We start from the raw sequence: 22261 nt of genomic DNA, 5'->3' as shown, positions 1-22261 counted from the left end.
CTATCCTGGAGGCCATTCCGGTCCAGTCACAGGATCAACTAACAGCGTCGGCTTCAGTGTAGAGGGGTACCAGCTGAAAATGGACGCCCCATAGTAATGCTATGGGTGATGTCATCGCCCAGGATCTGCCTCCATAGTCAGCACACTCTCTTCACTGAAGCCGGCCATAGAGTAATTTGACTGGACTTCTACTTTAAATGATTAACAGAAAACAAATTATTCTATATATTATTGTGTAGTGCTGTACAGTCAAGCAAAGAAAATAGACAAAATTACTTATGATGGAAAGGTTTAAATTTCATAACTATAATTTCATAACACACATATGTAACATGTCAGTTTAAAAAAAAAAAAAAAAAAAAAAAAACACAACACAAACACCGTAAATAAATACTGTTGAAAAAAATAAATAAATAAAAAAAATTCGTAAACAACTTCAGGAAAAAAAACTAACAAAATCAATACAAGTCCAAAGATCTAAGCTGGTGAAGTTTTATTCAAATCAAAACCTTTCCTGTAAAACATCTTTGGTTTTGCCCAGTATCTGGCATGGAGGATGGTCCATCTCATTAAAAGAACAGAAGCCATGGGTATTGGGAGCAGCAATGTCATGCTCAAGTACAACAGGAGTTAAGTTTTGTACACAGTTTGCATAGAATTTCACCTGCCTTCGACCTCACCGGTAAATTACTTAAAGTTATACATTTTCTCCCCATCATAACCGTAAAGTCCAAAAGACAGGTTTTAAGCCAACCTTCTTTAGAGTAGATCAGACATTTCAAACTCGACACTGTCAGTCTTCAAAACAGTGGGCTGAATTGAAAGGACAAAAATCTTAAACACCATATTTGTCTACTTCCAGCCACATCTATTTCAGAGACCTTTGTCCCTCAATGAACTTCAAGAAAAATATTTTACTATAAGTACGAAAATCCTATTTTCGCTCTCATCCATTGAGAGCGAAAGGAATTTGTATACTGTGGGACATCCAAAAGCTGTACAACAGAGCAGTGGGCAACACAGCAATAAAGGCTACAGGCCCAATAGAACTGATTGATAGCCCTAAGGCCTGAAGCTACCATTATATGAGGCCTGAATATCCATACTGTGAAACCTAGAAGACAAAACTAGGAGACAAGTAGGTAGCCATGCAAACTGGGAAAGGCTGCATGATGGAAAAAAGAACAAGAAGCACTCATTTATCTAGCAGAGTGCGTCTTGTCAGGAAATTGTGCAACAAGATCTCCAAATCCAGAAGTTTGAATGATGGTCTACCTTAAACACCTAGTGATGGCAGACTGATAAGCCAGTGAACCTTTAAAGGGGCCATTTGGAATACAAAAGGAGCCAAGAGACATTCACACCCTGAACTACCAGACAATGGAGGGAAATTTCCTTTTAGTGAAACTGGAGTCAAATAGACAGACGGGAGAATAATGCTCTGGTTGAGGCAAAAGGCAGAAACTACCTTAGGTAAGAAGGAAGTTCTGGGCCTCAACACTATCTGATGCCTGAGAAAAACCAGAAGAGTTTCTTGCAGAATAAGGGTGGTTAACATGCTACTGTTGTGGCATTATCCAAGTCTGGGTAAGATGACAATCCATCAAGATGGTCCATCCTTGTGGAGATAGTTAAAATCACTAGGATGGAGAGGACAAGACTGACACAGTCTTTTGCAGCAACAGGGTGCCCAGGACTCCTCCACAGCCTGACAGGTAGGCATCCGTTGTGAGGATCCTGCAGAATATGGGAAGGAAGAAATCCCCATTTCAAGATTAGCTTCAAGATTTCAGATTACTGAGCCACAAGGCCAGGACAACCTGGTCCTTAATGCCACATGAATCGATGTGTTGAGGAATCTGATTTTCTTGTCTCACGATGATTGAACACTGAATACTAGAGGTATGTAGTGAAACTGGGCAAATGCAGCTGTCCCAAAAGGATGCTAACATCAGGCCGCCAGCACTCATGCAAAAGTGGAATAGTGGCAACTGGAGTGAACAGCTAGAATGTGATTGAAAAGTGTGAAGTTTCTTCTGTGGAAGAGACTTCAACTCTAGCCATTTTCAGGACTACCCAGATACTCCAAATGAGCAGTTTGTACCAGCGATTATTTCTGAAGGTTCATCATTAATCCAAACCACTACAACTTCTGGACATTCAAAGCCACATTATGCAACACAGCCCATGCCGACTACTTCCCTACCGAGAAGCAGTCTAAGTAAAATGGGGATACAACAAGAGCACAGCAGGACCAATACCTTGGCGAACACCAACAGTGCAGATGAGAGGCCGAGGGGTAGAACCACTAACTAGTAGTACAAAGGACAAACCTGAAAAGCATAGGAATCTCTGATGTGCTGGAAAGATGGGGACATGTGGAGAAGCATCTTTGATGTCCACAGCAGATAGAAAAATGCTTTAGTGTAGTTAGATATATCTATTGGTACTGAAACAATGAAATTGGGAGGAAAAAACCCTTGAAAATTGTTCTGCCACAGAAACTGGGGCAGTGAGCCGAAACGGTTGAATGAAAAGGTTTTTATCTGGGTAACAAAATCTGATGGTGAGAAAACTGGGAGGGGGTAAGGAGCCCTCAAGATACTCCTCATGCAGTGGAAGGCTTGTCTGGAAAATAGTTCTAATTTGGTGCGTCAGACCTTGTGAACAGACTAAGAATCAGGCTTGGAGACAAACTATGTGATGTGCTTAGGGCTAGAACCACCGAGGCAAGAAACAGAAATGCAGTTAAAGAACCACAAGAATGAAAAAAATATAAATTATCTGATTTGGGTGTAACAGCGATACACCAGAAAATCGGTCAGAAAGATTTTTCCTTCCACAGAGGGATTCTGACCAAATCAAAGTTGGAAGTTGGATTTAGGAGGGAAAAAAAAAACAATGCTCATGATCCATGGGCAAAGAATGATCCCCACCAAACAGTTGAATTAGATCATAAGCAGCCCCTTTTACCCAAAAATCAATCCCAGCTCCAAGTGTCAGAGATAGAAGTGAAAGCCAAACAATCTGTGTCCTCAACAACCCTATAACTGCCGTCAACACTCTGGGGGCCGTGGACACGCCAAAATGTACCACCACTAACTGGTAGTGGCAATTCTCCACTGCGAATCACAGAAACAGTTGATGAGGTCATAAAACTATGATGTGTAGGTAGGCATCCCTGATACCGGACGCCAGGATGCCCAACTGATGAAGGATTCAGACGGATTCCATCCTGAATTTCTGTAGTTCCGGGAACTTGAGACCCTTTAACATACAGGTTAGGTTAAACGTCTCCATTTGGCCTGGGAACCACAAAGAAGTTTCAATAGAAGCAGTATGACCTCCCCTACTCTGGTATGGGTGTGGCAACTCCCTAGGACAACAGCATTTCTTTTCATTAAAGAAAACCCCCTTTTTGATGCTGAGCAGAGGGGAAAAGCAGCAATACTCCAGCTTGTAACCTCTGGATGCCACACCATAGACCCAGTCTAACTTCCTGAATCCAAGCAGTCAGATGCACAAGTGTTCCTAAATACTTCTGCACCCTGGCACCAAAGCTGCTATTCCACCGAAGAGGCTGTGGCAGAATAGCTGAACTACTGGTTGTACTGAGTTGTAGGAGTCTGCACAAAGAACACGTTGCTGGTAAAATGGCAGTGTCACTGCTTTCCTAAATAAATGGCCGACCTTGATGGTTTATGTATTTGCAAGGGAGATGGGGTAGTATTGGTCAGATGGTTCCAGTCACGGTTTAAATTAGGAGATACAACCAAATTAAGACAAGGTTTTCTAACTGGTCTAGTTATTGCCCTTTTGCAAAAATGTGCAAGTCATGCCATCAGCGTTAGCATCACTTGCAACAACTGCATTATGGAGAACTGCAATCAAATCCTACTTGCATCACCTGGAAATGGGTACCTTGGATATATTACACTGGACCTATGATTTGGTTAACCCCTTCACACCTAAGGGTAAAACAAATCTAAAGGCCTAAGCACAATTCTGCACCGTTGACATGTGATAGCAAAACCGTACATATCATCACAACTACTTTGCACATCCAGGTGGATTATACCTTGATTTTTTTCAGGACAAATTGGGCTTTCATTTGGTGGTAAATGGTAATGGATATCTCCTGATTTTTTTTGTATTATCAAAGGAAAACTGGCCCAAAATAGTAAAAAAAATTGTTCTTTTTTTTATTTAGCTATGTGTTTCTTGTTATGACCATAACCTACCACCAAAGAGCAACCCAAAATAAATTCTCCAGCTCTTGACGATCGCAGCGATACCATATATGTGTATGTTATTTGTTGTTTGTACCCGTAGTACAGCCCAGAAACCATAGTGCGCATTTTGTTTTTGTCTTTTTTTTTTTTTTTTACCTAAAACACACTAACTGACACTGACATTAACACTAACTGACACCAATTTTTTTTTTTAAATCTTGACCTTTGACCCTGACCTTGACCTAAACACTAACCCTGGCACTGAACTAGATCAAACCTTGATCTAGGTATTTTTTAATTTATTTTTTTAATATTTATCTTTTTTTTTTTACAAACTTTTTTTTTCTTCTCTCTGACATTCATAGAGAGAGAGAGAGAGAGAGAAAAAAAACAAGGGGCCCGGGCTGCACAGTGACTGATCACTGTGATAGCCAATCAGAGGCTATCACAGCGATCATGTGACCCGGAACCGGGAGTCCCGGGTCCCGATCGTTAGAACGGGACCCGGTGCTCTCAGTGACACCGCGGTCTCGGTGCAGGGAGCGCGCTGAGGGGCGCGCTCCCAACACAAAGACAGGTACGCAAATATGCGGCCCCACGGAAAAAAGCCCAGGTCAGTGAGGCCGCATATTTGTGTTACGTCGGCGTCAAGGGGTTAAGCATATACAAAAAAAGGTATGAACATTTACCTTGTCTTTTGAAGTTTAGATAGCATTCCAGTTTTTACTACTTAAAAATTATTGAAAGTGCTAATCTGTTATCTAGGAGTAACAATGTTCAGCAGACCCAACTAGAAATATTTTGAAAGCTTTTAAAGGACAACTGTACACAAATTGGTGCAATGGAGCTTGGTTACTTACCCATTTCCCTGTCTAGCAAGATGGTAGACAATTGTAGCAGATGTTACAGTCTTTCCAGTACCAGGAGGACCTTGAATAAGACTGAGTGGGCGTTGCAGAACAGTCTTCACTGCATAAACCTGAAAGCAAGAACACACGTATCATAATAATGTCATGTTTTTCATATGACACTGGTCTATCCTGCTAATTGTAAGCGACTGTCTAAAAGCATTGAATAAAATTTCAGTAAAGATGGGCAGAGCAGTGGCTTAGTGGTTAGCATTTTATGCCTTGCAGCACTGGGTTCCTTTGAGTCTCAGCTAGGATACAATCTGCGTGGAGTTTCCATGTTCTCCCTGTGCTTGCTTGGGTTTCCTCCAGGTATTTTGGTCTTGTCCCATAACGAAGACATGCTGGTAGTTTACTTAGGTTCTGTCTAAATTGAGCTTAGTATGTGTGTATGGGTTTAAAAAATCCACTTGCAACCTCTTTTGGCAGACCCTGGCAATGCTATTGAGTGGCTAGCAGGGTGGATAAAAATCATTTTTAAAAAAAAAACAAAAAAAAAAAACAGATTTTTTTGATTTAAATCGGATTTTTTTTAAATAAAATGCTTTTTGAGGAAAATATATTACCATCCAAAGGTTATTCCATCATGAAATAAAGATTAGTTTTTTAATTATATAGAATAAGGCTCTATATGTTTAATTTTTTTGGTAAATAAATTCCATGAATCCATTCACAATGTCATGCTCTTCCAGAGGTTTTTGTAAGATTATTGGGCAGTTTCTCTGCCTACAAGATATTATCACAGATGCTTGGTTTACTTTTGCAGTTCTCAAAACTAAATTTGACTCAGCGGAGATCACATGCCTCTTCTTCACAGCAAAACTGTTACAAAATGAACAGAGTTAAGAAAAAGACCTTAATCCTAACTTCTACAAACCTATGAATACAGAATCAATCCCTTCAGTGCTAAGTATCAAGAAGTTCAGTGAATAGAATAGAAACAATATTTTTCTGATTGTTTGGAGTGGAATAGATCTGCACAAGAAGAAATTGAAACTAAGTGTGAGGAGGAAGGGGCTGACAGTCTAAGTTTCTTAAAATATATATATTTTGTTTAGCCAAATTAGTTAACAAACATGGATGTTTGTTTAAGCAAATAACATATGCCGTAATGTTATGGTTTCAGAGGAATAAATCTATTTAAATTGTTATTATTAAGGTAATGATTATTTTTCTCCTTCCTAAGTACAACAGAAAAGTTGTCCAAATATGAATGATTAACCTATTAAACTGGGGATAAAAAAACTAATATGAAAAGTTGTTATTCTAAAAATCTTCATCTACTTGCAGTAGATTAAAGTTATACCAGCAAGAATTAGTCTTTATTTAGAAAACTATGATTTAAAATCAAGCCTGAGTAGTGATTTAAATCAGTTTGATTTAAATCAAATCCACCCTGGTGGCTAGTACAGCTCTGGCAATCATTTCAAACATGGCGTCGCAGATAAAGTAAGGTTCCATGGATTGAAGTGCACAGGTTTGAATACAAAGTCTAAGTTTACCAACAAAAGCATGGGCGCTTTTAAACAAGACAACACAACGTTAATATTTACTGGCAAAAGTACTGTCATATATGCAAACTAAGTATTTCAACCTTTTTACAAAAACATTTTGCTCTCAGTCTACAACTGTAGAAAATCCATGAATCCATATTTAAGAAGTGGTTAAGAGCCTGCACATTCAAGACTACAGTATGTCTGCAAAAGCAACTATTTTTTTTTCCCTCTAACAATGTTCTTACCGACTCTTAAACTTTAACTATTACCATAAGACTTTACATAAATGTGCTAAAGTTTAAACTATGACCGACACTAAACCTGCAGAGCTGCATTATGGTACAGGTGAAAACTGGAGAGAAAAGCAACCAGCCCTGTCCCTGATCTCACAGAGCCAACATTTTGGAATCAGTGATAACATGGGTACTCAAAAGGTGTGCCACAACTCCCAAACCCCGTTATACCTGTCCAAACAGTCATTTAGTGAGGCCATTAAAAGTATTCCATCCTTTGGACATCTCGGATCCGAGCATGAAGCTCTGTCAGAGGAGGCGGCTCACATTTCCATTTAAGTGCCACTAAACACTGTGCTGCCGTGAGAGGGTGTGATAGGAGCCTTTTAGATTGTCTTAGAGAATTTAGAAAGTGGTAACCCCAAGAGGAAAGTTTTAGGAGGGAACAGGAGCCGATGATCGAAGACTCGATGTACAAGGACATGTACTGCTCTCCGATAAAGGTTCAATGAGTAGGCACGACCAATAAATATGTGGAAGCCTTTCTAGACAATTCTTACATCTCCAGCATCTATCATCTGTAGTGGTATATATAGATGGAAGCATATCGGGGGTAATACCAGTGAAAGGATCTTATTATAGGTTTACTTCATATAAAAAAGGTACAAATTGAGCTCTTTGCCACTTAGCCGCCTGGAACCATATCGTCTAAGAGTAGCTCCTCTCCCAAAATGTGTTCCCATTTTTGCATATTCACATGCTTTGGAGGGGGGTGGGAAGGTGAGGATATTAGATTTGTAGATTTTGGAGATTAGCCCCTTGATGGATGGGCCATCCAAGCAAATTCTCTCAGTTAATTTGAAAAACTGGAGTGATTTCTTCACAGATTGAGCGTAGTGGCAGATTTGTAAATAACCATAAAAAGCTTACTAAGGAAGGTCATGGGCTCTTTGAAGGTCCTGGAAAGAACATAAAACCCTAGTTCTGGGATCCACCAAATAACCATATTGGAATAGGTTTCTATTTTTCGAAACTGAAGACATCTGGTAAGTTAAGCTAACTGGAACAGCAGGGATGAATAGGAAGGAGGTAGTTCGAGAAGCCACGGTCGTTAGAGTGCTGCCTATGGGCCCATCTCCACAAAGTGTAAAGGAGAATCATAGGCTGGAGTAAAATAGCGGAGTTCGGGAGCGCTCGCCAGCATGGAGTTGGGGTGGATTGGAGCCATCCACAACTTCTCTAACTCCGTCCATCTATTATAGGAGTGCAAGGTAAACTGAGAGGCTAATAAGTACAACTGAGCAGCTAGTAGCTCTCCTTTTAAATGCAACATACAGGGCTACTCAAAAATATATAAAAACACTAATAATTCATGCTATAATACTCAGTACAAGGTGCATTAAATCAATATACATAAAAAAATAAAATGGACAAAAAACCCTCTGCAAATCAATATGGGTGCGTGAAATCAATACACCAATAGTCCATCCGACAAGCAATGAAGTGAAAAGAAACTGTAGATAATCAGTTTAAATGTATATAATAAATCAATTAGGTTCATATGTAAGCAGGTTGAAATGAGCTAGATGGATGCTGCTCCAGACGGGAAGGTAGGGGTAGGTAATGCCTTTCCTAGATCTTTGGTTTTTGGCAGGATCTCTGGGTCTGACCCACTGCACCTGTGGATATAAAGGGGACAGTGGGCTGACTCCGAGATCGGACTGTGTCTTGAATCTCTTTTGCCTTTTAGGTCTTTGTCTTGCCCTTTCTCTGGTTCTGTGAGGAAGAGCTGCACCCGGGAGAAGTACAGAATGTCGCTTCCTACTACTTTAATGTAAAGGAGTAGGGATTAGGGACTTAGGATGTTTACCATTTTATTGAAATTCTGCTGAATTGTTTTGTCTCCTTTGGAATGTCACACTTTAATACCAGAAAAACGTTAAACTCTGCCTTCTGCATGTTCTGAAGTCCCTGAAAGGGGTACATTGCAAGTAATCTACACTATCACACAAGTCTACAGTTTGGGTCACTAGCACATGGGGTATGAAGAGTTAACATGCTAATAGTCAGCTTAATGCAAGCTATACATGTGGTTGCAATCAGCAACAAAGGTTCAATTAGCTAGCAGCCTATCAGAGCATAAGCCTGGTACACATAGAATTGCCTCTAGCCGGAAGGCCAAACATTCCAGGGTATGTAATCTTTTGATCATGGCCATTTGGCTGATTTCTGTTAATATTTCAAAACAAGCCAAACAACTATTTAATAAATGGCTTCATATGACCATCATCCTTCAATAAAAGAATATTTTTTGGCATGATCAGTCATGTTTTCAATATCAGTGCCAAAATTTCACATATTCTGCCAAGACATGCAAACTTTTGAGCACAACTGTACATGCAGTGTTGCATTCTGAATGTGGAATACGTAATTAGAAGAAACTTGGACTGCAAAAATACAGTTCCTGCCCCTGTTGGCTGCTTTCAGTGGCTTCAAAACTTTGCATCACTGACAGGCAAAATAAGCGAAGTCAGAGAAAAATTATATCTGATCTTTATACTTGTGCTGTATCAATGGCTGGATTAAAACCTTTGGATCAACAGGTAACATTCTCTCAGGGCAGAGTTCCTTTAACCACTTGTCCTCCTGAGGATTTACCCCCCTTCCTGACCAGGCCATTTTTTTGAGTTACTGGGCTGCGTTATTTTACCTGACAATTGTGTAGTCGCTGCATTCAAATGAAATTTACGTCTTATTTTTCCCACGAAATGAGCTTTCTTTCGGTGGTATTTGATCGCCTATGCGGTTTTTATTTTTGCTGCTATAACCAACTTGGTGTCAATGACATCCCCAGTGACACCAATACAGTGATCAGTACTAAAAAAAACAGCACGAAGGGGTTGTGAGGGGCAATCAAAGGGTTAACTATGTGCAGGGAGTCATTGTAAGCACACTGATCAGGATGGCCGTGCACAGCCATCCCGAGCAGTGTGCCCGAGCTGACATGGAGGAAGACTGTAAACAAAACAGTCTTCCTCCCTGTTGGTGATCATCGGGCACTGGCGGTTAATCACCGGCCAGGACCCGGTGATTGACATCTATGGTCGCAAATGGCAGTGCGGGAAGGGCATGCGCACCTCCTACCCGGAAATGCAAAATCACACATATACATGTGATTTAGCGCACCCGTGCCGCCGTGTAGCAGTATATCTGCTATACAGAGGCGGGGAAGCGGTTAATGCTGATTTTCTACCATCAATCGCCCAAGTCAATTGGTATTTTTATATTGATGAAATGTAGACTTCTTGGTAGTGCACAAATGCTTTCAAACAGTATATAGAAATCGTCTGCACGCTGAAGCCCTCGCGCACACTGCTGCAACTCTGTATGTGACTTGCGATACATATCGCATGACAATCGAAAACCCATTTATTTTAAATATGGCCATTCCGATATATGCAACTCAAGTCACTCACTTTGAAGCTTTCATGCAACTTGAATGTCCTGGACTCCAAGTTGCACCGGAAATCGCACGACAATGGGGTCGCAGCAGTGTGAACCGAGCCTAAAGCACAAAGTCCTTTGTGAATACCAAAGCAGTTAGGTGGAAACAACACTAACACCAGCTGACATCAGCAATAGGTGAGAGTTGTACTATCCAGGGAGGGTGGGAAGAACCAGCTTAGCACCATTCTCAAAAGAATGTCTAAAAAATTAGACATATTAGAGGCATCGATCTAATCATTTGCCTAGACCCCTTAATGGTTGCACATTTTTAGAACCAACGGTGCCTAGAGTTGGGCTTTAAACCAATTTTAAGCAATGCCTGGAGGAATTAACTAAATGAACAATGATGGTAGAAGAAGGTGCAGCGTTTTTTTCTTGTGTCATAAGAAAGGCAGTACTCACTTAGTGACTGCATAGACTAGCAAATACAAGATTTTTTACTTGTGTTCAGCTTGCAATTGAGCTGCTTCTGAATTTTCTGGATTGCTTTGGCAATACTTGATGTATACAGCAAAAAAAGCAGCTCTAGCACAAAGGCCTGTGTACATAAGCACTTACATGTTTCCTGACAGCCAATCATAACACAGCCTAAAGTTTATAGATATGAACTGGAAGTGTCCTTTGCGATCAAAAATTTGCAATCTTTACACCTCATCAACAGTTTAAGAATTGTTCCAACAAGATTTCAGCAAAACCTTTAACTGTTCAGTGATTAAACCAAAAGTGAAAGAATACGTAAACTTTCATTGTTGGCAAGCCCTGTAGAGAGAAGTGAAGACTATAAAAAGAAGCATGTCACAGCCATAAGTCCCATGCAGGACAGGAAAGTGGCACTGACCTGCACCTGTTTTGGGCAGGTACAACATTATCTTTGATGAGGCACACCTTTTCTATAGGTCAGCCAATGGCAGACTCCAGAAATGGATTGAAGCCTTCACAAGGACATGTAAATCAGTCTTCCTGCCAGGCTTCTTTTACACTACTGCACATTACTGTTGACAGTCTGTTTTGCATCTGCAAAACCACAGATGCAAAACTACAGAAATTGAATTTACCTGTGAGTGGTTCAGATCTGGGAGTCCTTGTGCAGTAAATCTCTTGGGAAGCTGGCATTTGATAATTACATCTTCCACCTCGTGGCCAAGAAGCTTATGATATATGTACCCCGAAACTGATGTTTCGTCAACAGCAAATGTCTTTAATGCACTCTGCATTCTATTTAAAAGAACATGAAAGTTATGAAATTACAGAAAGTTCAGTTTTACCAAGCATAGTCAAAAATGGCATGTTCACAAGCTAAACCTGGTTCATTAAAGCCCAACTCAGTGAAACTTGAAAATTAGCCCTTGTAGTGGGGCTGCGCCTGTACTGCAAGGTTTAACTACTTGATTAGGTCTAGGGGACTTGTTAAAGTAAATTTACTTACCCATTCTACTGTGCTGCCAGACAGGTCCCCACAGCATCTTCTCCCCTATGCTCCTACACTTCAAGATTCTGGCACCATCACTGGACATGACGCCAAGAGACAGACCGCTGCCAGAGCATGGAAGAGCGGAGTATCAGCCCCACTTCAAGAGTTTACAAATTTCCCAGAGTTGGGCTTTACCAAAAGTGCCTAGGATTTGTGTAGTTTTGTTTATGCTAGATTTTTCCAAGGAGAAAACGTAATAATTTTGACTTACCTGTAAATGCCTCACTTTGGAGTAAAGTACAGGACTTTTATTTGTATACCCGAAGTTATATGCAGGCTACCTTCAGGTACATTATATTTACAAAAATATTGGTATGCCTGCCTTTACACGCACATGAACTTTAATGGCATCCGTGTCTTAGTCCGTAGGGTTCAATATTGAGTTGGCCCACCCTTTTCAGCTATACTATAACTGCTTTAACTCTTCTGGGAAGGCTGTCCACAAGGTTTAGGAGTGTGTATATGGGAATGTTTGACCTTTCTTCCAGAAGCGTATTTGTGAGCTCAGGCACTGATGTCGGACGAGAAGGACTGGCTTGCAGTCTCCACTCCAATTCATGCCAAAGGTGTTCTATCGGGTTGAGGTCAGGACTCTGTGCAGACCAGTCAAGTTCCTCCACAAAATTGCTCATCCGTGTTTTTATGGACCTTGCTTTGTGCACTGGTGCGCAGTCATGTTGGAATAGGAAGGGGCCATCCCCAAACTCTTCCCACAAAGTTGGGAGCATGAAATTGTCCAAAATGTCTTCGTATGCTGATGCCTTAAGAGTTCCCTTTTACTGGAGCCAAGCCTAACCTCTGAAAAACAACCCCACCTCCAAACTTTACACAATGCAGTCAGCCAAGTACAGTTCTCCTGACAACCGCCAAACCCAGACACATCCATTGGATTACCAGAGAAGCACGATTCTTCACTCCAGAGAACACGTCTCCACTACAGAGTCCAGTGGCAGCGTGCTTTACACCACTGCATCCATCCCTTTGCACTGCACTTGGTGATATAAGGCTTGGATGCAGCTGCTTGGCCACGGAAACCAAGTCCATGAAGCTCTCTATGCAATGGTGTGCTAATCTGAAGGCCACACAAAGTTTGAAGGTCTTTAGTATTGACTCTGCAGACAGTTGGCAACGTCTGCGCACTTCAGCATGCGCTGAAATCACTGAGCAGTAGTCTTCCACTCTTTCCTGTGGAGTAGGGGTATCTTTCCTCCCAGTGACTAGATGAATATATTTTGGAACTCCCCAAATATGCATTCAGCAGATCAAGCTTTTAGCTACAAAAGGCTGCACATATGCATAGAGATCCTAGAGACTTTGCGAATTATATTCTTTAGAGTGTCGACACAAAATAAGGCTGAGGGTGTCAGCTACAATATTTCCAGTAGAGCAGGGTTCCTGACCCCAGTTTGCCTTCGCCAATTTGCAACAGCTAAAGCAAATACCTTTAAAAGGATAAGTTCACCTTTTGTAACATGTTTTACCCATTTTGAGAGTGTAACATGTTAAGAACAGACTGGCCCCCACTCATCCCTGCTCCCTGTTGTGACAGCGAGAAGGGGATCTTCCCCTCCCCGCTAGTGGTTAAAATTTATTTTAAAAAAGTGGCTCCGCCCACCCAGCCGCATCACACATTCACAGCGTTCTGTGAATTAATGAACTACAAGTCCCGACAGCCTCAGCAGCTGTCGGCTTGTAGTTCTCAATGAACTACCACGGCGTTGTGGAGCGCTGTGGTAGTTCACCAATTCTTCCTGTCATTCAGTACGGGCAAACAGATATACTGAGAACTGCAGGGGACCTGCATGGCACCAGTGATCTGGTGATTGCTGGTGCAATGCTTTAGAGGCTCCAGAAACAAAAAATAGAATGCATATTTTTTTTACCTGCAAAAAAAAAAGTGCATTATTTTTTGTGAAAAGGTGAACTTAAGAGGACTTCAAATCACCCATCAATAGAATCCTTATTGACAATGCTCCCTTTATTAGTATAAATAATATAAATAAATATAATCTGAAAGAGAAATCCCCAAATTCTGAGAGTTGGGGTTCACTTACACTTGCGAAGAGATCAGTGTTTTCCCTGCACTAGAAAAATGCTGGTGTCCACAAGGGCACACAAACATACGTTTTCTATGTTCCCTGTTCACATTACAGTGCAAGAAGCAGGTGCAGAAGACTGCGATGTGGCAAACATCCGCATGTTTGCATTTCCTCTTCACTGATGTGGCAGAGGTGCCTGTGGTGTCATATAGTGTTATTAATAGAGTGTTTTTTGTTGCAGGAATTAGAAAGTTCATCACATCATCCTGATGTCTTCTAAAGAAACCTAGAATTGAGACATTGACAGCACTAGCTTCTAAGCGAAGACAAGTGTATTCTCCACATGTGAACTTGGAAGGAAGCATTTACCATAATACTTGGTCCTTCGCAAGGTCTCCAAATGTAACATTTTATTGTTTAGAACACTTCTTACAACTAATCAGCGATGTCAAATTTACACCACCATAAAGGCTCTCCCACCTCTCTTATTTCTGGTGGATAACTCAATTTTTTCCTACTCTCCACCACCAATTCACCTTCGCTGAACAGATAATGTACACCTTTGCATTGTAGAGTATTTTTAGCCAATAACTTTTCCATTTAAAATCAACAGAAACACAGCAAAGCATATGTCAAGAGGCCATGTCGAGAGTTTAACATGCATTGTAATGAACTTTACAATGTGCTTTGATGAATATCCACTGATTTCAATGGAAACTGCGTCTGTAAAAAAAAAAATGCATGTGGCAAAAATGCTGTGACTCTAGCCTGGCCGGTGATCCTCAAAACAATAGGTTCTCTAAGCCAACTGCCCAATACACGATTTGCAGAGCTAGCCTCAAGACCCGAATTCTCAACTGCAGTTAATACAACTAGGTCTTGTCCTTAACCACAGCCTGTGAGGGGAAAATGTTCTTACTTCTCACAAACCATTTTTAAATGCAGATTAAAAACTTCTGAAACCATTACACAAAGAAATTTATGCTCTGATTTTCAATAGTAATATACTCCTAATCAGCTCAGTTCAGATGCCTAGATATGTTAAAGGTTTCCAGAGCAGGGAAACAAAAAAAAAAAAAAAAATCATCAACAATTTGTGCGAACATGTACTTTAGGTATAAGTGTTTCAGGGAATCACAAACCTGTCAAATGAGGTTGACTTCCAAACAAAATCCACCTGAAAATTGTGAGTAACTTCCACTGGTGCACCAACGCTGCTTCTCAATTCAATGGCAATTTCATCACCATAATCTACACAACTCTGTTAAGCAATATAACAATCTCTTGATTAGCATTAAAGCAGATTTAAACCCACAATGTTTTTTAGCCACATGTTGAGCACAATAAAACAATACCCAAGAAAACAGTTTGTTAAAATTATTACACCAACACTTAGAGCTTACAACTTGTAATGCTGCTGGTTCCTGCTCTGTGTTGCTTCCCTGAATTTTTGGTCTTCACAGGAAAGAGTTAACAGTGGTCTCCCATCAGTCTATTAACTTAAAGAAGGGAGATGAGCAGAGTACACCTTGCCATTTTGGACTACGGGGCTGTGTGTTTCTATTGATGCATGCAGAGACTAGAGCTGTGTCTCCCTACACTGTGTGCAAAGGTGACGCCATAGAATGCTGCAAGAGAAAGCAGCCAGCCTGAAACAGGAACATAGGGTAGGATTAAAAGATAAAGAAGCTGCCTGGCCAGTAAATGATTAAATCAGCTTCTGAAAGTGCTTAAAAAAGGGTTTAATATCACTTATCAAATTCTAATTACACCACCATTATTAACTAGAGCTCACCATCCAAGCAACAGAAAACAGGACACTAGGCTTCACGTTTTAACTGCTGAAGCCAGACTAAAGTGGTAATAAACCAAAAATGTAATACAGTGAGGAACAGAAGTATTTTAACACCCTGCAATTTTGCAAGTTCTCCCACTTAGAAATCATGAAGGGGTCTGAAATTCACATTGTAGGTGCATTCCCACTCTGAGAGACAGAATTTAAAAAAAAAAAATTCAGGAAATCACATTGTCTTGCACTGCTGAACATAAGTATGTGAACACCTAAGAAAATCAGTGTTAATATTTGGTACAGAAGCCTTTGTTTGCAATTACAGAGGTCAAACGTTTCCTGTAGTTCTTGACCAGGTTTGCACACACTGCAACAGGGATTTTGGCCCACTCCTCCACACAGATCTCCTCTAGATCTGTCAGGTTTCGGGGCTGTCGCTGAGCAACACGGAGTTTCAGCTCCCTCCAAAGATGTTCTATTGGATTTAGGTCTGGAGACTGGCTAGGCCACTCCAGAACCTTGATATGCTTCTTACGGAGTCACTCCTTGGTTATCCTGGCTGTGTGCTTCGGGTCGTTGTCATGTTGGAAGACCCAGCCACGACCCATCTTCAATGCTCTGACTGAGGGAAGGAGGTTGTTGCCCAAAATCTCACAATAAATGGCCCCATTCATCCTCTCCTTAAAACAGTGCTGTCGCCCTGTCCCCTTCGCAGAAAAGCACCCCTAAAGCATGATGTTACCACCCCCATGCTTCACAGTAGGGATGGTGTTCTTGGGATGCAACTCATCCTTTTTCCTCCAAACACGACGAGTGAAGTTTAGACCAAAAAGTTCTACTTTGGTCTCATCTGACCACATGACTTTCTCGCATGCCTCCTCTGGATCATCAAGTTGGTCATTGGCAAACTTCAGACGGGCCTGGACATGTGATGACTTGAGCAGGGGAACCTTCCGTTCAATGCATGATGGCGTAGTGTTCTACCGACAGTGACCTTTGAAACTCTGGTCCCAGCTCTCTTCATGTCATTGACCAGCTCCTCCCTTGTAGTTCTGGGCGGATTCCTCACCTTTCTTATCAGTGATACCCCACGAGGTGAGATCTTGCATGGAGCCCCAGTCTGAGGGAGACTGACAGTCGTCTTTAGCCTCTTCCATTTTCTAACAATTGCTCCAACGGTTGATCTATTTTCACCAAGCTGCTTGGCAATTGCCCCGTAGCCCTTTCCAGCCTTGTGGAGGTCCACAATTTTGTCTCTGGTGTCTTGACAGCTCTCTGGTCTTGCCCATGGTAGTAGTTGGCATCTGACTGACTGTGGGGTGGACAGGTGTCTTTAAAGAGCTCCGACAGGTGCTATTAAGTTAGATTAATGAGTGGCGTAGAGGTGGCCTTTTTGAAGGCACAGTAACAGGTCTTTGAGAGCCAGAATTCTTGCTGTTTCTTAGGTGTTCAAATACTTATGTTCAGCAGTGCAAGACAAATTCTTTAAAAATCATACAATGTGATTTCCTGAATTTGTTTTTTAAATTCTGTCTCTCAGAGTGGGAATGCACCTACAATGTGAATTTCAGACCCCTCCATGATTTTTAAGTGGGAGAACTTGCAAAATCGCAGGGTGTTCAAATACTTCTGTTCCTCACTGTATATTGCAGCTTACCAATCCTGACATGAGGTGGTTGCATTAGGTTTTTTTTAGGCTTTTTTCGCCCAGTGATTAGCCAGTAACAAACCACCTGTATTATAGTGCTTCCACTCTAGATGAAGGTGCACAAGGGTCACCTTTGGACAGCAGCATTGTTAATCTGGGGGGAGGGGAGCGTTAGATGCACTTACAGATTTAGTCAAACTAACAAATTGAAGCCCAACTCCCACTAACACACTATAAGCAATTACAGCAGTTTTTTTCCTTTTTGGATAAATGAAAGCTGATGACTGAGCATCAGTGGTAAATGGCTGGCCTCAACACTCACTGCTACATCTGCAGGAAAGCTTTTCCTTCTGAAAAACAACAGACTTACTGGCCAGTTCAGTAGGCAAAAATAAAGGAAACCGTAAATGCAAAAAAGGAGGTAAGCGAGCGCTAAAATAATTCTAAATGAATGAGCAGCTGTACACCAAAAAAAAGGTACCCATAAACCTTCCAAGACACATATGCAAAGAGGGTGCAGCGCTAATAGAGTGGAGACCCCCTATGAGCAATAACATTGCCAGGGAATGAGGATTGACTTAATCTGATCTGACCAGACCCATTCTGTGATGACATCTGGATGACCAGAGGCTTACTGTTTATGCGCATTTAAAAATGCGTATCTGGTGAGTGCGCATTCTTATTATTTATCACCAGATCCGTGGTCTGCATCACTGGACATCCCGAGATCACTGGGAATCTCAAGAGCACCTCTTCTTTCTGGACTGTATAACTGAGTCTACACCCTTTAGCACTTTTGACCACTATATAGTGGCCTATGCATTTGCACCTTGTCAGCTTATATATGCGTTTGTATTGACACTTTGATATTGTTAAATCTATTAGCGCTGCACCCTCTCTTTGCATAAAAATAAAGGAAAGCAAACCAAGAAAAAAAAAAAAACTGAAGCGGCCATCACAGCTAAATTTCTAAAAATTAGTAAGCTGCAATATAAAAAGTGTTTTCTTTTGGGTTTATTCCCACTTTAAAATGGACCTAATCCCCCTTTCACAAAAAACGTTCCAGTTGCATGTTCAAAAAGTCACTTAGAAAAAATGGCTACCATGAAAAGAATGGGGAGGAAAATAAAAATAAGGTGCGCAAAGAATCAAAAGCAATTAGTAAAACATATCTGATTGTACATTGCCAAATATTTTAAATTTAAATCATGTGTACTTTTGTCATAAAAGTATAAACTGATAGATGTCACTACTTCTACCAAACTCTAAAAACGGTTAGTCCTGAAAATCCTATTCAACAAAAAGTAAAAAGTTCCCTGTTCTCAAAGAAAGTCATTAAGGCTCCTTTCTCACAGGCCAGATAAGTTTTTCAGTAGGGGATCAGTTCACTGATCCTCTGCTGAGCAGAAAGGGTGGATGACAGGTCCATGTCCACTCCGCTTATGCAGAGCGGATACAGACACAGCCCACTCTGCTATATGGACAGCTGGATGTAAACGGACTGGCTGTGTTTACACTCGACTGCTCTCCAATCCACCCAGATGGAAGAAGAGAAAAAAAAACCTCATGAACAGTATTTCTGATGCTCCTACCAATTTCTAGGGGAAAATGTAAAATGGAAATTCTCTGTCTATGTATGAAATGGAAGAAAAACAAAACACATTCCTGCCTTTTGAAGATATATTCAACACTTGTTATTTGTGTTATCTAGGCTTAAAGTGGCTTTAAAAATAAACTCAATTTTTACAGTCCCCATTCTCAAGCATTATTGTAATACTTCAGTAACCCCCATATCCCGAGATCATTGTGTGGGTTCCCCAAAATCAGTCTAACTAGATATCTTCAAGTTCTACACTGCTACCAGCACACATTCATTAGACTCGATTCCTTTCAATGTTGACAGGATGTAGACAGGCTTTACATCAAAGTGAATCGAGTCAACGAACATCACTTTTATAGTGTCAGTGTTTTTATTAATGAATGGCATCCCAACAAAGTAAAGGGCAGAGTATATGCTCCTTGCTTTGACACCAACAAGAAAAAAAAAAAAAAAAAAAAAAAAAAAAAGGATACTGTCTGGGACCTTTATTACATGTCCAATCCCTTTCCACAAAGGAGCAAGGTCGCCTTTGTACCGCAAACATATTTCATCCCCTTGCATTAAACGCATGTCTGAAAGAAAAAAAAAAAAAGGAAAGTTATGAACATCACAAATACATGAAAAATCTAACTCAAATTATGTGTCAGTCGGGCATTTAGGTAAAACCAGACTGTAAAGTCAGGATCTTTCCTGAACCTGGACCAGCTGAGTAACGTCAGCTGAAAACAGGTCACAGGAATACAGAACAAAGTCCACATGGTCTCTTTTAACCTATATTTTACTGATATGTTGCGCTGAGATCATGTGAAAACAAAAGAAAAAAAAAAAAACGGCAACTTTTTGAACTCTCCCATTTTATTCTCCAGGGTCTCTGCTTTAGAAAAAAAAATGTTTTGGGGGTTTTAAGTACTCTTCAGGACTAAAAATTGGCTTTTTGGTTTCCCTGAAAAATCCTTTTCTTGGACTACATTACACGACCCAGGGTAGATTCACCTCCATCACGATTGGAGGTAACCTTCAGGTTACTGGACACTGTCAAAAAGACAAATGTTCCCTCCTAGAAATAAACCCTCCTTGTTAGGAAGGCGTCAGTGTTTGTAGCAAACCACAAACCACAAGGCAGTGGAATGGCATTCCTGCATCTTTATATGTACTCTACAAATTTTACAGGTAAAACAAAAATTCAATATTCTTTATCATACATCCCAGGACAAAGGGTAACTATCTGCATTACGGTAGGGATGTCCCAAAGCACTGAATGTGAGGAAAGGGCAACACAACTCTACAGGCCCCAAACAATTAAATAGGTAAGAACTTCACGCAGCAGTCTGCAAAACACACAAACAAAAAAGGTAGCATTCTCAGTGGCTCTATTTGGTAAAACTTTAAGTTAGAACCGAAGCCGATGTAGCAGCTCTACAACCTTGAGCCACAAAAGCATGATGACAAATAGCCCATGGCAAAGCTTTTCCTCTTAGACCATATGCTTGAGAAATAAGCTGACAGATCCATCAAGAGATGGTAAATTTGGCAGTTGCGTGGCCCTTCCTTGGGAAATCAGGAAGCACAAAAGATATCTGACGAATTGAAGCAGTCAACTTCAGGTAACATCTGACAGCATGAACCACATCCAGGGTGAGAAGAGCCTTGTCCTCCAGTGTCTAAAAGAACAGCAATTCAATGTCCTGGGTTGAAACAGAAGAACCCACTCTAGATGAAAATACAACTGAAGCTGGAACACCACCTCGTCACGTTGGAACACCAGGAATGGTTCCTTCCAGGAAAGAGCAGCCAATTCCAAGACTCTGCAAGCCAAAGTAATAGCAACCAGAAAAATAACCTTCAGAGTCAGAAGCACTAAAGGAATATCCCGGATGGGTGCAAATGGAGATTTCTGTAATACAGAATACACCAAGCTGAGGTCCCACATAGTTAAAGACATTTAGCCAGTGAAACGATACACGTTATGCCTTATAAAATACTCCACACCAAGGAGAGTGCAGCAATCAGTCTCTTAAAAGTAAATTAAGGCCAAAATGTGCACCCTGATCATACTCAAGACCAGTCCCAATTCAACTTCATACTGTAAAAATGCCAGGATGTGGTCAACTACATACTTGTGGGGATAAAACCCCAAGACTCACACCAGGCAAAATAGGACTTCCAAGTCCTATTGTACTGTAAATTTTTCTAGAAGTTGCCCTTCTAGCCTTCAGTAGGATAAAAGGACTGAATCAGAGACCCATCTGTCTCTTAGAACCTTATCTTCAACAGCCATACTATTAAAGCCAGTGACTGTAAAGAAGGATGGAAGATTGGAGCTTGCCAGCAGTAGGAAAGGTCGACCCAGAAAGGTCCAAAAAGGGATCTGCCAATCTAGTGGATGAAAAAAAAAACAAAACAGCAGGATATCCAGCTTTAGAGCTTGAGATTGGAGAAAGGAATGTTTCTTAGGACCACCAGTAGGTTTTTTTTTTTAACTTTAAGCAGTAAGAGTATTCTTACCCACAGTCACCCTCTGGATGTAATCATACTAGGCAGGACCAAATGTTCCCCTTGAAAGGTTAATGTTCCACATGTTTCTTGCACACCTGAGTCATTAAATCCTGTGCATGTGTACAGACGAAACCTCGAGATGCAAAAGTAGCTGGATGCTGTCCTTTAAGACATCCATTAAAAAGCTGAGTCTGTGGGAATTCCTCCAGGTCTCTGCTCATTTCAGTATCTCCACTTTCATAATGCGATGAGCCCAGACCATAAGGCTTTGCTGCATGCCAACGGTCCACAATTGCTGGTTCTTAAGCTGCTCCCATCAGAGCAAATGAGGCCTTGAATAAAGCTTCCAGAGGCATCCATAAATACTAGGATCTCATCCACTGGACATGTGAAGGCCTTGCTGAGATAAGAAACTGCTGAATCCACCAAAAGCATACTACATTTTTAGTGAACTAAGTTTCCATGGGGTATTGCTGAACAAACCTTTTTGGCAGAACACTTTGGCAGAGTGAGCCTATTCCATGTATACAATGTCCGTTAGGGCTATTTTTGCACAAAGGTACCATGTGATCCAGTGAAGGAAAGTGTGGGCAAACCTGTGTTTGGGATGTTACATTTTTACCAACTCCCACTGAAGATCACAAAATTAGTGCATTTTGCATGCGTGTTGAATCACACAGGAACACACAACATGTTCCTGTGCAATTCAGATGCGGGCATGGTGCGAACCAGCCCTTAAAAGTGAATGTACAGGAAAGGGTTGAAGATGTTGTGGTAGCCTTTGCAGTAGAGGACTCGGGAAGTGGTAACATTAAAATTAGAACATTAGAATCGAACTTCTG

The 22261-nt window shown here is 41.0% G+C and overlaps 1 protein-coding gene across 1 annotated transcript in view; it reads right to left on the bottom strand.

Annotated features, from left to right (window-relative positions):
* UPF1 (UPF1 RNA helicase and ATPase) overlaps window positions 1-22261 on the bottom strand; it is an 85657-nt gene that overhangs the window by 13577 nt on the left and 49819 nt on the right. Inside the window, exons 8-11 of the mRNA XM_089666740.1 lie at window positions 19397-19495; window positions 15029-15137; window positions 11432-11591; window positions 5093-5211 (exon numbers count right to left, since the gene is read on the bottom strand). Of these exons, the coding sequence (XP_089522866.1) occupies window positions 5093-5211; window positions 11432-11591; window positions 15029-15137; window positions 19397-19495 (487 nt within the window). The remainder of the gene's footprint in view (window positions 1-5092; window positions 5212-11431; window positions 11592-15028; window positions 15138-19396; window positions 19496-22261) is intronic.

The sequence above is a fragment of the Staurois parvus genome, unplaced genomic scaffold, assembly GCF_062004578.1.
Source record: "Staurois parvus isolate SC_StPar_1 unplaced genomic scaffold, SC_StPar_1.0 ptg002811l, whole genome shotgun sequence".
Classification (NCBI taxonomy): Eukaryota; Metazoa; Chordata; class Amphibia; order Anura; family Ranidae; genus Staurois; species Staurois parvus.
This window is presented reverse-complemented; position numbering and strand designations above follow the sequence as displayed.